This window comes from Loxodonta africana, chromosome 15 (assembly GCF_030014295.1).
Source record: "Loxodonta africana isolate mLoxAfr1 chromosome 15, mLoxAfr1.hap2, whole genome shotgun sequence".
In the NCBI taxonomy this organism is placed as follows: Eukaryota; Metazoa; Chordata; class Mammalia; order Proboscidea; family Elephantidae; genus Loxodonta; species Loxodonta africana.
The window spans coordinates 79,958,909-79,974,213 of record NC_087356.1 but is presented as its reverse complement, the minus strand read 5'-3'; the positions used below and the strand labels follow the sequence as shown (position 1 = coordinate 79,974,213).

Genomic DNA, 15,305 nt, shown 5'->3' with positions numbered 1-15,305 from the left:
TGGGGACGATTCCTGCCAGGACGAGGCTGCCTCCCTGCATCTGACTGCTCCAGGACATGCACTATTAGTGTAAGAGGACATGTGACCCATCTACCTTCTCCCCATCAGCGAGGATATTGGGCCCTGCCCTGCAGAACCTGCACAGAGAACCTGGTGAGGCTGGTTGGAGTTGACTGCCTCAGCCAGGAAGGGCTGGGCCATTTCCCAAGCTCAGGGTGGGACCACCATCCTGACTCTACAAAGGAGCTTTTTCCAGACTCTAAAGAACAGCTTAGAGAGAGGGTCCCAAGGGAGGGCCAGGGTCTCAGAAAGAGGAAAAGAGACAGGCTCTTGAGCTGACAGCCCTCTGTCCAGTACTACTGGGCCTTCAGAAAGCCAGACCCAGACACTGGCTGAGCACAGGCCTCATCCTAACTGGTAGGCAAAGAGCCCAAGGCAGAGGCCTGGCCAGGGGAGGACAACAATCTTCTGGGCTCCAGGGGCAGAGACCCCCATACACAGCTTGGGGGACTCCAGGTCAGTGCAGGGGGATTTCAGAGGCCTGGCAGCAGTCCTTCCTTTCCCATGAGGTCCAGAGCCAGGTAGACCTGTCCAGGATGGGAGCCCCAGAAAGATCCGGGCCAAGAGCAGCGTGACCAGAAGTCCAGATAGTCTTTGAGATTAGAGGGGCAGATAGCTTCCTCACCTGGGGGGCAGTGCTGAGGGTGCCCCCAGGCTTATAGAAGAGGAAGCCAGGTGTGGAAAAGTGAGGAGCCACCTCCTCCCTGGCCCAGCACAAACGTGAACGTTGCGAGGCCACTTCTGGAGCAGCACGGGCTGGTGGCTCACAGCATCAGAGCTTGCGAGACCTTCACAGACCAAAGCCCTGGGCTGGAAGCCTCCAGGCTTTTTGCAGGAGGCAGTAAAGGGGGTGGAGGGAAAGACACTTCCTAGTGGCAACGTGAATGGGCAGAGCAGAAACCAGGTGTGGAAGGTCATGGCTGCAGCTCTGGAGAGGTGACTGTGAGCTGGATTCCCAGACCCTCCCAGAAAGAAGAGAGGGCCACAGGGCCCTCTCTGGTGGCAGAAGACTCAGGCTCACAGCAGGCAAACTCACTTTAGCCTTTTGTGGTCTGTTGAGATTTTTACATCCCTCAGCAGAACATTTTCATAGTCTGGGATGCCTAAGGCTTACATGGACTAGAGGCTTCCTGGTCACTGCAGGGTCTTTTGTGAATACCAGCTGGCAGCACCTTGGTGTGCTTGTGGGGGACTGTGCAAACCCGTTTGGATCAGTGCATCCCAGGGGAAGAAAGGTACCTAGGAGTTTGAGCCATTGTGTTGCGTATTCTCCATCTGCCATCCCTACCCTCTAGGTCCACCGTCAGCTCTTTTTTGCCCTGCTCTGGGTGGCTGATCTTCACAGACTGCACACCTGGGCTCCCTTGCAGCCTGTGTCTGGTTGGGTTTGGCCAAGTGGAGGCTCTCACCAGGTTCTGGTAACTCTGCTTCCTCCTCTGGCCCCTTCAGGTCTAGGTAGTATTGGCTTTCTGCTGTTGCTAGTCCCAGGGGGCTCCACCCTCCCTCCCAACTACTTCTGAAAGTAATCCCTTCATTAAAGGCTCTTCAATTGCCCCAACTGAGTGTGCCAACTGTTTCCTGCTGGGACCCTGACTGGTACAGCCACCAAAGACGAGTACCACCATAAAACATAAAAAAGCAAATATGTCTTCATCACACCCCAGATAATTCCCAGATATATGGATGTCTTCCCACTCTCTTTGGAGAGGTGACCATGTATAGCATCACCCACCCTTGCTCCTGGCTCTGGCCCAAAGGGTCATGGGTGATTGGATCTGAAGCCACTCCTTCACTATCCCCTGTTCCTTATAGTGTCATTGCTCCACTTGTGGCCTCCACATGTGGAAAAGAGGAGGGCTGCACTTTCACTGGACATCCCATGGGAAGACGCTCAGCTCTGACTAAGCCTGGAAGCTGACCACCAGCCACCCTGTGCTGATCACCCTGAGCCCCAGACCTTACTCTCTGTAGACTCACCTCCATCAACGTAGAGCGACCAGAAGATGACCCGATAGCCTTTGAGAACACCATTGAGCGTGCTGCGTGGGGGCTCCGACCAGGAGATGACGGCCACATCTGAAGTGATGGACAGGGCCCGGACGTTCTCAGGGGGCTGGCTGGGCACTGCATGGGGTGGGGGTGGGTACCAAAGAGTCCAGTCAGGCAGGGAGGTAAGAAACAGCACAAATCTTAAGGGTTTCAGGTGGGGCCCTGCTGCCCAGCCAGAGGAACTCCAGGTAAGACATGGGGAAAATGTCCTGACTCCGTAAGTTCTAAGAATAGGGCCTGGGAGGCCAGGAAAGTGGGCAAAGTCTCCTCTCCTGAAGATCTGATGCTGTTTCTTGCTCTCTGGGCTGCACATTCCTGGTCCTGGCAAGTGTTCTGGGTAGAAGGGGTGAACGCTGGGCATGAGCCCTTGGGAAGTCACCAGTGGGCCACCATGACCCCAGGGACCCACCTCTGTTAAATACAACAGAACCTGGCAGACCATCAGTCTGATCTGGGGTACCTCTAGGTCATTATCTTATTTAAGGGAGCAATGGTGAGTCGGTGGTAGAATTCTTGCCTTCCATGTGAGAGACTGGAGGTCGATTCCCAGTCAATGCATCGCATGTGCCACCACCACCCATCTGTCTGTGGAGGCTTGTATTTTGCTGAACAGTGGTCAGTGGAGCTTCCAGACTAAGCTGGACTAGGAAGAGAGGCCTGGTGGTCTACTTATGAAAATCAGCTAACAAGAGCCCTATGGATCACAACCGTCTGATCTGTAGCCGATAATGGGGATGGCGCAGGACCAGGAAGAGTTTTGTTCCATTGTTCATGAGGTTGCCCCAAGTCCAGGCTGACTCGATGGCAGTTAAAAACAACATTATCTTATTTAAAGGTTGTCAGCCTCTCTGTGTCATGTGACCAGGGGATCTAAGCTGAGGCCTGACTCTTGGAACTCTGTGTCCTTATGTCAAGCTGAAGGCAAGGAAAAAGAGGGACAAGGATCTCAGTCAACCGTGGTGAAGGGGAGAAGAGTTTTCATTGAGGTCTTTAGGACTTCAGGGGCGATTACCCATTCATCCCCTGTCCCTGAGCATGAACACACCAAAAAGCCTGGGCTAATGGGAAAATATTCTCTGGGACTAGTTTAGGGGGTCTACTTTGCCTTTAACCTCCTCCCTCCGGGAATGATTTTTGTGTTTAACCTAAGTTCCACCCTCGTGGGTTGGCCCAGGCACAGGTGCCCTTTCTAAGACGACAGATGGCAGGGACACCAGGCCCCAGCATCCACCTCGGCTAGGGGGAATTTGGTGGCACTTCCTGTTGTCTTCCCGGGAGGCAGTGACAAAGGGGAAGACCATGTCTACTTTGCTCTGAACGGGGAAAAAGAAGGCACAGGCTGGATGGAAGGTAATTAGATCCCGTTGCCCCACAAGAGGCAACTCTAATTTTTATGAGCATTTAAATGATAATACATCATCCTAACGATCCTCTTTGAGAATAATTATTGTTTCGTATTACTTAGGTGTAAAAATATAAGCACCATGTAATTAGGGACCCAGTGTAATAAACTAATACAGATCGCCCGTTCGAACAAAATGAAGGTAATATAATTATGAAAAAGACACTATTGCTAAAGCAGGGCCCTTGAACACTCCAGGAGGAGTGCTAATATTGCCAGGGAATGATCAGGATCTGACAGGCTAACGAGGGCCTTAATTAAGTATGAAAAACTGCTGAGCAAATGCGGCTGGAACTTTCTTCCCCCTCTCCTCCTCGGTTTTGAAAATGACTTCATAACCCATGCTGATCTCTCCCTGTTGGACATTCTAGGGGCCCCCCACCAAGCAAAGGAGATGGTGCCCTGATAGGGACCAGAGATGGGGCCTGGGCTGGCTGTTTCCTGGCACGGCCTGGGGTGGACAGAGCTCAGGGTAGGTGGGGCATGCTGGTGGGCTTAGGACAGCTGTTTCACCTGGACGTGCCTTCTCAGAGCATCCTGTATCCCTGTCACTTCCTTCTGCCCCCAGCCTTGCTCCCAAGCAAAACATAACAACAGGGTGAAGTAGAAAGAGTATGGGATTTGGGGCCAGGCCTGGTCTTGATCCTGGCTCTGTTAGTTACTAGATAGGGGATTCTGGCAGGCTACTTAGCTTCTGGGAGCCTTGGTTTGCCCTTGTGGATAATGAGCTAGCTGTTAGTGCTACCGTTTTCAAAGATGCTCCCTGGACCAGCAGCATCAGCATCAGCTGGGAACTTATTAGAAAAGCAAATTCTTGACCCAAGTGGAAGCTCTGGGGGTGGGGCCCAGTGGTCTGTGGTTAACCCCCTTCCAGGAGATTCTAATGTATCTTCAGGTTGGAGAGCCACCGTGTTAGGGTGTCTCTTGGAATTAGTACTACTATACTAAGAGGGGACAGGCGGAGCTTCCTCAACCCAGCGGCCCTAGTAGGGTAAGTGAGGGTCTTGGGCTAGGGGAAGGGGATAGAGATGGGCTGGCTGCAGGGTAGCTCTGGTGCCTCCCCCTTGGTCTCTTCATACCTCTCTGCTTTATATGCTCTTTCCCCCTTTCTGTGTTCACCCTTTTTCCCAGGTGCCCAGCTCTCTGGGGCCACTGACAGCTGCTCCATCTCAAAGCTCAGACTGTGCCCCCAGGCATTGAAACCTGAATCTCTGGGATGAAGTCTAGGCATCAGTCTTTTTAAAGTTCCCAGACAGTTCCAATTTGTAGCCCAAGTTAAGAGCCACTGGTATGAGCTAAAGGAGCCCTGGTGGTACAGTGATTAAAGTGCTCAACTGGTAGCCTAAACGTTGGCAATTTGAACCCACCAGCCGCTCCATGGGAGAAAGATGTGGCAGCCTGTTTCCATAAAGATTTACATCCTTGGAAACCCTGTGGGGCAGTTCTACCCTGTCCTACAGGTTCGCTATGAGTTGGAATTGACTTGGTGGCAATGGGTTTGGTATGAGCTAATCTTCTGTCAGGTGTTCCTGACCTGGTGTGTCCTCCCTCCTAGGGATGTCAGCCTTTGCAGAGAGGACGGGGTCTCCACTGGAGGACTGGTGGGTATTCTGATGAGCCATGGGCCATCAGTCGGGGTAGCAGTGGGCAGGCTTCAACTCAGTGGCTGGTTTTAATCTCAGACCCTTGTTTTGGACTGAGGCATCAAGAAGGAAGCTTGGTAGATGCTGTGCTACTTCTTAATCCTGCTCTTTGGGGGGCTGTGACCAGCCCAGCCCCATCTCTGCCTGGCGCAGGCTCAGGTGCCAGCTGGCATATTCTCTGTGCTTGGAGAACAGGCATGTCTCTGCTTCATCCTAGCCCTCTTCCCCTGGAAAAACTGGGTCCCTTAATTTACCAATCAGAGCCTGGAGTCCTTGTTAGTTGTCAAAGAGTGACGTTTTAAAAACTGGGCTCTAAATCCTCTACAACATGAGTGTTGGGATTTCTTAACTCGACAGCCTCATCTCAAGTCCCTAAAACACATGGTGGGACGTTCCAGCCCAGAAGTGCAAAGGTAACGTGGCTTCTCCTGTTTTCCCAACCTGGAAGCTATAAGGGGTGGGTGGAAACAGGACCTAAGGCACAGAGGAAAGGGTTGGGGTCAGAGAGTTGAGTTAGGGCACCGGAAAGAGGAAGAAACAGGCTGATGCTGAAGGAGGGCAAACAAAAAGGCAGAGTGAAAAACATGAATGGAGAGATGGATAGTGCTCAGACAGGCCAATAGGCCAACAGATAGTGTGGTGGATAGAGGAACAGTCCAATGGATGGAGAGGCCCAATGTGCTGAGTGGAGCCAGATGGCAAGGGGAGAGGGAGGTGATCCAGGGAGCCTATGTGGATCATGGGGCCAAGATGGGGCCCAGGAGAGGGCAGACCACAGATCTGGGGCCCTCTCTGCTGCCAGTGTCCTTACCATCCTCCAGGGTGGTGGCATTGATCTCACTGGAGGAGGGCCCTGTGCCAGCCCGGTTGAAGGCCTGGACCACCACCCCATACTGGGCGAACTTCTTGAGGTTGTCCAGCGTGTAGACCTCACTGTCCCCAGTGGCCTTCATCTCCACGATGCTGTATTGCCCATTGCTGCCAGGGCTGTTCTCTCGGTAGCCGATCTGGTAGCCCCGGATGACACCATTCTGCAGCTCCTTCTTGGGTGCCTGTGAGGACGGAGGGGACAAAGGCACAATGACACTCCAGGGCTCTGCACTCTGAGATGATGCTCTTAAAACCAAATCAGACCAGGTCACTCCTTGCTCCCACCCTTCAATGGCTCCCATCCACTTGGAGTCAAAGTCAAAGTCCTTACTGTGGCCAGATGCCCCAGATCGTCTGGCCCTCCATTGCCTCTTGGACCCAGCTCCTTTCTCTCCCTTGCTTTCTACGCTCCAGCCACACTGGCCTCTTTGCTGTTCCTTGATCACACCAGGCAGACTCCTGTCTTGGGAGGGGGGGGGCACTCTTTCCCTGGATAGTCACATGGCTTACACTCACCTGTGTCCTGCCCTTCCTGAGATGTCACCTTCTTAAGCTTCTCATGTAAGATTGCTCCTGCTCTCTGTCCTGCATGCCTTTATTTTCTTCCATAGCACCCAACATCGTCTGCCACTTGACATATTTTACTTGAGGGCTTTATTGGTCCCCATTAGGATATAAATGCTGTGAGATGGAGTTTTGTCTGTCTTGCTTGCTATTGTGCTCTGAAGGTATAGAATGGTGTCTGGCATATAGTAGGCCCTCAATACATATTTACTGAATTAATGAATAAGAATACCATCTGGCTTATGTTCAGGGGCCTGGGGGAAATGGAAGCGTAGACAAAAGAGAAAACAGGTAGGGAGGGATGTCGTCAGTTGTTTTGAATAAAAGAAGAGAGTGCTGTGACTTTCCTTGGGGCCCAGCCTCTCTTGGAGCACTATGGCTGAATGGCCCTGGGCATGGTGGCCAGAGGCTGGGCTGCGGTGAGAGCAGGAGGCCTGTAGCCAGCTCTTAGATAGAGGGGCAGAGATGAGCAGGGACATGGAGGTGAAATGGGGCGTTTGGGGCCTCTGGCTGGCCTGTTGGGAAGTGGACAGATCCCAGTCAACCAGGGGCATCAGTCTGGGGGCTGGAAAACATACTTTTACCACCAAGCTCGACTCTGACGTATGTCCAGACACACACAGGCAAGATATCCTAGCAGAGAAAACATCGACCCGTAAACATTCACCTATACACAACATTCTCATACATGATCACACGCCCATACACACAGTTCTGTTATGTCTGCTCATTCCAGAACCACTCATTCACACACACACACACACACACACACACACACACACACACACCCAGGCACATCAAAGCAAACATCCTAATCCATACACCCACCTCAGTCAGACGCATTCCCACCACAAACACAAGCCAGCTCCTTTAATGCCTAGACTTGGCCTTCTCTAAATGGAGAGGGAGCACCCACCCCAGAACACATGAAAACAGCTTGAATCGGGGTTTTAAAAACAATGAAGTTAATTTAAAAGCCCACCTTCTTATTGTGCTAAAAAATAGTGCGATCAAAAACAATTAAGTTAGTAAAACAGCCTTGTTGTTTTTTTTTAATTCAATGAATGTTTTAAATGAGCTTCATTTTTAAGCTCACTGTTAAGTCAATAAAATGAAGTTTTTAATTTAACATAATTGTTTTGAACTCACTAAATAGGTGTGCGTACGTGTGTGTTTCATTGCCTTGAATTTTTGTTAAAGCCTGAATAACATTACTTTCTGCACTTGGGCAGTCCCGCCTGCTGGTTTGTAAGTGAGGTGGGCAAACTTCTGCATGAGTCTTGTCTCTGCACACACACACACACACACACACACACACGCATGCATGCATGCACGCACACACACACACACACACACACAGAGACATCCGTTACAGCCACAGCATATCATCAAGAGCCAGATACCCTCATTTTCACAATGAAACATGCTCCCACATTGCATGCATACATGCGCATACTGACGCACGTTTTAATACACACGTGACACGCATGGCTGCATGCCCAGAGTTAGCCCTCTCCTGATACACTCCTGTATGCACCATCACACCATCTACATACACAGACAGAGGCCTTGGGTAGAAGGCATCTGGGCACCTCCCCCCGACACCAGAAAAACCAACCCAAGCCCACCGCCGTTGGGTCGACTCTGACCCAGGGAAACCCCATGTGTGACAGAGCAGAACTGCCCACCAGACTTCCTTTGGCTGTGGTTTTTACAGAAGCAGATCACCAGGCCCTTCTGCAGCGCTGCTGGCTTGGTTTGACCCGCCAACCTTTAGGTCAGTAGTCCAGTGCAAACTGTTTCTGCCACCCAGGGGTCTGCCCTGACAAGATTTGTACAAATATGTGAATACATATAGCCTGTATTAGGGTGACACATAGAGAATATATCTGTGTCCATATGTGTTACCCTGATACAGACATGTATATATTCACAAATTTATACAAATCTTGACAGGTTCTTCCTCCCTCCCCTCCTTCTCTCCCTCTTTCTTTTTCTCTCCTCCTCTGTCTCCCTCTCTATCCTCCCATCTCCCCCAGATAGGCACTCTCAGGATTTAAATCAATCTTAACAATATTTCTCTGAAGCATTAAGAAATCAATAGGGCTGATTGCAAATTTATGTCATAAAACAGGGGCGATCCATTTGGCGGAAAGAGTCTTAAAATGAAGCGACTTATCTTTCAAGTGAATCTTTATTTTTCATTAATCTGTACCTCGGTGTCAAAAAAAAAAAAAAAAATTCCCTGAGAAGTCAGCCCAACATTTATTGACCGGCTGTTTCATTCTGAAGTTCTAACTTTCTAATCAATTTTATTTTTCATTATGAGACTTTGGAGAAATAAATCCGATTCTAAATTTTATCGACCTTCCAGGTTGGGGTTTGGCGGCCAAATGTCCCAGTGTTTTACATATTTATTCATCCTCCACCCCACCTCCCAGCTCCTCGGAGTAGCCCTCCGGAAGGGGTGGGGATCCAGGACACAGACAGTCTTGGGGACCAGCTCGGGCCTTCACCCACGGTCTGTAAGCTGGAGAGGACGCACAGGTACGTCGGGGCTGACCTCCAGGGAGGGCCAAGTGCTCGGGTATGGCCCCCACTTCCTCCTGGTCATTTCTCTAGACAGGGAGGGGACCAGGCTGTGTGTGGGTGCGTGTGTGTCTGTAGTGCTGTGTGTGTGTGTGCAATGTATGTGGTGTTGTGTGTGTGTGTGTGTGTGCATGGTGTGTGAGGTGTGATGTGTGTGTGAATGTGGTATAGTGTATGTATGTGTGATGTGATGTGTGTGTGAGCATGGCTGTGGTATATGCCATGTCATATGGTGTGTATGTGTGAGTGTGGCGTGAATGTGATGTGGTATATGTGTGGGTATGTGAGCACGGTGTGGTGTATGCAGTGTGATGTGGTGTGTGTGTGTGAGTGTGGTGTGGTGTGATGTGTGTGAGTGTGATGTGTATGTGTGGGTATGTGAGTGTGGTGTGGTATATACAGTATGATGTGGTGTGTGTGTGTGAGTGTGGTATATGTGTGTATGATGTGATGTGCATGTGTGAGTGTGGTGTGGTGTATGCAGTGTGATGTGGTGTGTGTGTGAGTGTGATGTGTGTGTGAGTGTGATGTGTGTGTGTGAGTGTGGTGTGGTGTGATGTGTGTGTGTGAGTGTGGTGTGATGTGCTGTGTGTGTATGTGAGCACGGTGTGGTGTGATGTGCGTGTGTGAGAGAGCATGGTATGGTGTACCTGTGTGTGGTGTGATGTGTGTGAGCATGATATATGTGATGTGACATAGTGTGTGTGTATAAAAATGATGTGTTGTATGTGGTGTGATGTGGTGTATGCGTGTGTGTGTGAGCATGGTACGGTGTATGTGTGTGTTGTGTAATGTGTTGTGGGGTGTGTGTGTGCATGTGTGTGGTATGGTGTATGTGTTTGTGGTATGATGTGAGGTGTGCATGTGTGAGTGTGGTGTGGTGTATGCAGTGTGATGTGGTGTGTGTGTGTGAGTGTGATGTGTGTGTGTATGAGTGTGGTGTGGTGTGATGTATGTGTGTGAGTGTGGTGTGGTGTATGTGTGTGCTGTGTAATGTGTTGTGGGGTGTGTGTGTGCATGTGTGTGGTATGGTGTATGTGTGTGTATGTGCAGTCTTCTGGAAACATCATTAGGCCATTCTGAATCTCTCTGATTCTCAAATCTACCTTCATGAAGAGCCCAGAAGGAGGAATAAAGCAGCTGGGACTTTCCCGTCAGGCGTTAGAGTCAGAAAATGACCTCGGACCTTTGATCCAGATGAAGGTGAGGCAACTCCCAAAGCTCCACTGTTCAGATGGGGAAAGCTTCAAGAAGAATTTGGATGGGCCCTAAGAAAGCTCTCTGCGTGGGCTGTGTGGGGAGACCAGAACTGGACTCTAGACTGTGGGCATTTAAGTCACCACTTGAATGACCATAGACAAGTCACCCCACACATCTGTGCCCATGGCCTCCTCAGGCAGATGGGGATAAAAACACCTCTTCCAGCCCCCTCACAGGATTGGCGAGAGGTCAGTGAGTTGTGTGAGAGGAGGTACTTGGAGGCTGGAAAACACAGCATGACGGGAAGTTATCCATATTGTCAGTCCTTCCGGGCCATGGTGGGGATGTGGCTCTAGGGCCAGAGTTCCCAGGAAAGCAAGTCCTGTTCAAGGCTATCCTGATCTGTTTCCCTGCACAGCTGTGGATCTCGTCTAGGATTTTCCTTAAGCACCCCCCTTGATCTTACACATCTCTGCCCCTTAGAAATGGCTAAAGCATATGGTGATCTGTTTTCTCTACATCATCCCCACCCCTTTGCCCCTGAGAGGTAGACAGAGTAGTTATTTTCCTCCTGACTTTATAGATGAGGGAAGAGGGACCTGAAGAGGCCAAGGCTTCTGCCAAGGCTCACTGTAAGAAGATGGGGTACCACTCCAGTCACATGGCCCTGACTAGGGTGGGACTTCACTGTGGTTCCAGCCCTGTCCTGGCATCTCCACAGGGTCTCTTTGAACTTTGAACAAAATCAAATCTTGTTCCTGACCTATCGCAACATGTGGGATTTGGGGGACAGGCCAGTGTGGTGAAAAAACCATCTTAACTTCCTTGTAGTTGCATAATTCTTTGTCCACCCCAGCCATAGCCCTCTATCAAAGAGCCAGGGTGGGGAGGGGGGCAGGGATTGGTGGGTAGCACTGCCCTTTTAGCCATTTCTCCATCCACCCCTCAAACCTCACTGAGTTTGGCAGAACACAGATGTGACCATTACAGGAAATCAGAGAATGGCAGCCCACTATGGGCCTCACTCCTGGATTGAGGAGGGAGGAGGCAATTTTAGGGCAAATGCCTTCGCCTTCGCTTACCTTCCAGGTCACTTGGATGCTCTGTGAGGTCACTGGCTGCAAGGTGACATCCATGGGGGGCCCATCAGGAGCTGAGAGGAAGAAGCAACATTTATGAGTCAAGTCTTAAAAGAAGAAAGGGCCCTGTGTCCTCCTCCCATCCTCCTGAGCTAAAGGACTGCTGGGGAGAAAGGAAAAGCTCATAAACTGAGAAAAACAGAGAGCCTGAGTTTCAGTTCCTCTGAAATTTAAACCCTCCAGGGTTTAAATTTCCTCTTCACCCTCCAGGGTTTAAATTTCCTCTTCACCCTCCATAATTTGCTGAAAGTGTAGCAAAAGATGGTCATGAGATGCAACTCCAGGCTTAGGTGATGGGCAAATTTTTTAAAAGTTTGACATAATGAAGTGTAGGGAATGGTGTGGAGCAGTGGGAGCTCTCATGCACTAATCAAGGGAGAGCAAACTGGTACAGCACTTTGAGAAATGTTTTGGCATATTTTATTAAAGGTGGAAGTATGCCTATCCGATGGCTCTGCAATTGTACAGCTGGTCATATCCCCAGAGAAACTCACGAGCCTGTACTCTAGCATATAGGCAGAAGGATGCTCACAGAGGTATGTTTGCAATAGCCCCAACCTGTAAGCAACCTCAATGTCCCTCTACAGTGCAATGGACAAAGTGGCCGTGGTATATTCATAAAACAGAACACTCCGCAGCACTGAATATGTACGAACTGCACTGCTGCTTCAACAACATGAATAAAGCTCGCAAAAATAGTATCAACCAAAGCAAGCAACAGTCAAAAGAACATATGAAGAGTAATTTCATGGATCCATTCCATTGGAAAACAGGCAAAATTATATGGTTTAGGTGTACAGATATATGTGATGTTAGTATAAAAAAGAAAAGCAAGAAAGTTAATACCATAATAGTCAGGACAGTGGCTACTTCAGGGGGAGGGAGGGAGTTATGATTGGGAAAGGGCAGGTGGAGGATTTCTGGCATGATGGTAATTGATAGCGGATGTTGGTTACAGTATTTTTCACTTTCTAATTATTGTTAAAGTGGACATATGTGTAATTTTCACAAAAAAAGAAACTAAAGCGAAAGAACTCTTGTTTAAATATTCAGGAGAGAATTTTCATGACAAAGGCCATAGAATACCATCCAGGGGACTACTATCTCATCCTTTTCAGATAATACAACTGTCCTTTCCAGTCAAGCTGGAGTCAGGAGAGTGGGACACAACCATGGACAGCTCCTCAAAGCCCAGTATCTAGACTCCTATCTAGAAAAGGAGGCACAGAGAACACTCTCCAGGGACCCACAGGCAGACATGGGGAAATGCCTTGGGTGCTCTCTCCTCCCATCTTCTTATTACAAGCTACTGCCAAAGGACAGGGTTGGTGTGAGCCCCAGATGTCTCTGATCCCGGAGGCCATGGGTCAGGGAGGCAGGGCGAGGTGCTCACCGGCTTCCTCTGTGCTGATGGTGAGTTCCTTGCTTGGCTCACTGCGGCCAATCTTGTTAAAGGAGTACATGCGGATGCTGTACACAGATGCTGGGTGCAAGTCCACGATGTTGGCCTGGTTGATGGTAGGGGAGATGTTGCGTGTGGATTGCTTGAAGTCCCAGGAATCTGGAGAGAGAAACCCATTTCAAACTAGAGTTGGACAAATTCTGGAACTTCTCCCTAGCTTCAAGCACCAGCACACCCCAATCTCAATTATAATGCCCAGAAACCGTCCAGTCACACAGACTGCAGAGAGACTGAAGTTCATACAATCTGTAACTTTGCAGAGAATGTGAGGGGTCTATTCCATGAAGTTCAAGCTTGCCAGACCAAGGGATGTCTGGTCAAGGTGAGGAGCATATACACTGGACAGATGGAGAATCAGGAATCTGACTCTTCTGCTGCTGGCCAGCTTATGTACTTAAACCTCAGACAGGGGTCAGACGAGTGGTTTCCCAAGGTCCCTTCTAACATCACCCTTTGCTTGCTATCTGTGAGAATCTGATTGGTCAGTGCCCTTCTTCCTGGTCTCTCACACATCAGTGACCTGCTGTAAGTGTGAAATACCCCATTCACCCCAGAGTCCCTACACAAAGGTGGGAGCCAAGCATAGGATTCTGTTTTTCCATTCCCTGGGTACCTGTAAGGTGGTGGTCTTGAGTGTTACGCTTTGGGGGCAGGGGTGGCACAGACCAAGTGCCAGAGTCCCCAGCAAATCCCAACCTCTTTCTTTCACCAGCAGGAGGAAGGTCTCTAAGTCTTTAGGGTCAGAGGCAACAAAGACATTAACATGCTCATGATTTATCCAGGGAGACAGGCAGCCCATTTTAGGGCTAATACTTAGCAAAAACATAGAACATGAAAAATAGCAGATAAATGCCACTCAGGGCACCGTGGCAGTAAACACCTTGCATTTCCAGAGAAATCCAGTCATTTTCAGTGTATTTTTGCTGTGTACCACCAAGGGATTCCAGAGAAAATGTGAAAACTTTGCAGTTACAGTAATGCCTCAGCTCTGTTGTTGTTGTTAGGTGCCATTGAGTCGGTTCCGACTCATAGAGACCCAGTGCCCAACAGAACAAAACACCACCCAGTCCTGCACCATCCTCATAATCATCGCTATGTTTAAGCCCATCACTGCAGCCACTGTGTCAATCCACCTCGTTGAGGGTCTTCCTCTTTCTCCCTGACCCTTCACATTACCAAGCATGATGTCCTTCTCCAGGGACTGGTCCCTCCTGATAACATGTCCAAAGTATGTGAGATGAAGTCTCACCATCCTGGCTTCTAAGGAGCATTCTGGCTGCACTTCTTCCAAGATGCCTCAGCTAGGACCTTGCAAACCCAGAATTCATAACTAGTACCATTTACTGAAACTTCATTTTGGAAAGAGAAAAGGAGATCACAAGCAAACAAGCTGATGGTGGGGTTTAAAAATATTTCCAGGGCATGTCCTGATATTACTATTATTACTACTACTACTACTACTAATTTTCCATGCCTTCTAAACTCACAGCAGAGTATCCTGAAAAATTCTCAGTAGAAAAGATTAAATTATATTCTCTACAGTTTAATGCCTAAACCAGGAAAGGAGGCTGACACATTCTAGACAGTTTTTTTTTTTTTCCCCTAGAATGATTTTGATAAAGATTTTTTAAAGCTAGTACTTGGTTAATCAGGAGAACTGGTTCACCAAGTTCTCCAATTCCTACCCAATTCCTTCAGATTCTGGTTAATTGAGATTTTGATATTTTTTAAAACACTGCTTTGAGCAACTGGTGCCCAGCCTCAGCATCTCTGAAGGGCATCGGCCCAGCTCCCCATCTGCAGCTTTGCATTTAATCCTGTGGTTTCATGAGCCAAAGTAACAAAATGGCAGGCTGCTGGTGCTCAGAAACACATTATTTTCTTCTTGTCTTTTAAAACACCCCGGCCACGCAGAGAGTCATCCTGTGCTGACAGGTTAAGCCGGAATTGCAACTGTGTGGGCTCCTACCTACTGTGGGCGCCGTCCTGGTTTGGGACTGAATGGGCTAGCAATGCGAAGGCAGGTGTTCACCTCTCTCGGTGACACCTGGGAGCTGGTGCCAGCTCAGAAATCACATTTGATCCTCCCATGTTTCTAGGAGCTGGAGAGAGATCACGAGCCAGCGCATTCATTTTTGATGAGTACAGGCTGAGGTAAGAGACCCAGGTGATACTGTGTGACTGAGAACAGCGGAGGCTAAGGAAAAGAAGCCCTGATATTCATCAAGGACCTGCGATGTGCCAGGTGCTGTGCTGGACAGTTTAAATATGACACCAGCACCATTCCTCCATGGTTTGTGTGACCTCCATGTCACTAAATCCCATGG

At 49.4% G+C, this 15,305-nt stretch overlaps 1 protein-coding gene across 1 annotated transcript in view; it reads right to left on the bottom strand.

Moving 5' to 3' along the window:
• The window catches only part of DSCAML1 (DS cell adhesion molecule like 1), a 418,105-nt gene that overhangs the window by 45,254 nt on the left and 357,546 nt on the right, over positions 1-15,305 (bottom strand). The window contains exons 15-18 of the mRNA XM_064269007.1: positions 12,910-13,077; positions 11,460-11,530; positions 5,966-6,206; positions 2,038-2,184 (exon numbers count right to left, since the gene is read on the bottom strand). Coding sequence (XP_064125077.1) covers positions 2,038-2,184; positions 5,966-6,206; positions 11,460-11,530; positions 12,910-13,077 — 627 coding nt within the window. The remainder of the gene's footprint in view (positions 1-2,037; positions 2,185-5,965; positions 6,207-11,459; positions 11,531-12,909; positions 13,078-15,305) is intronic.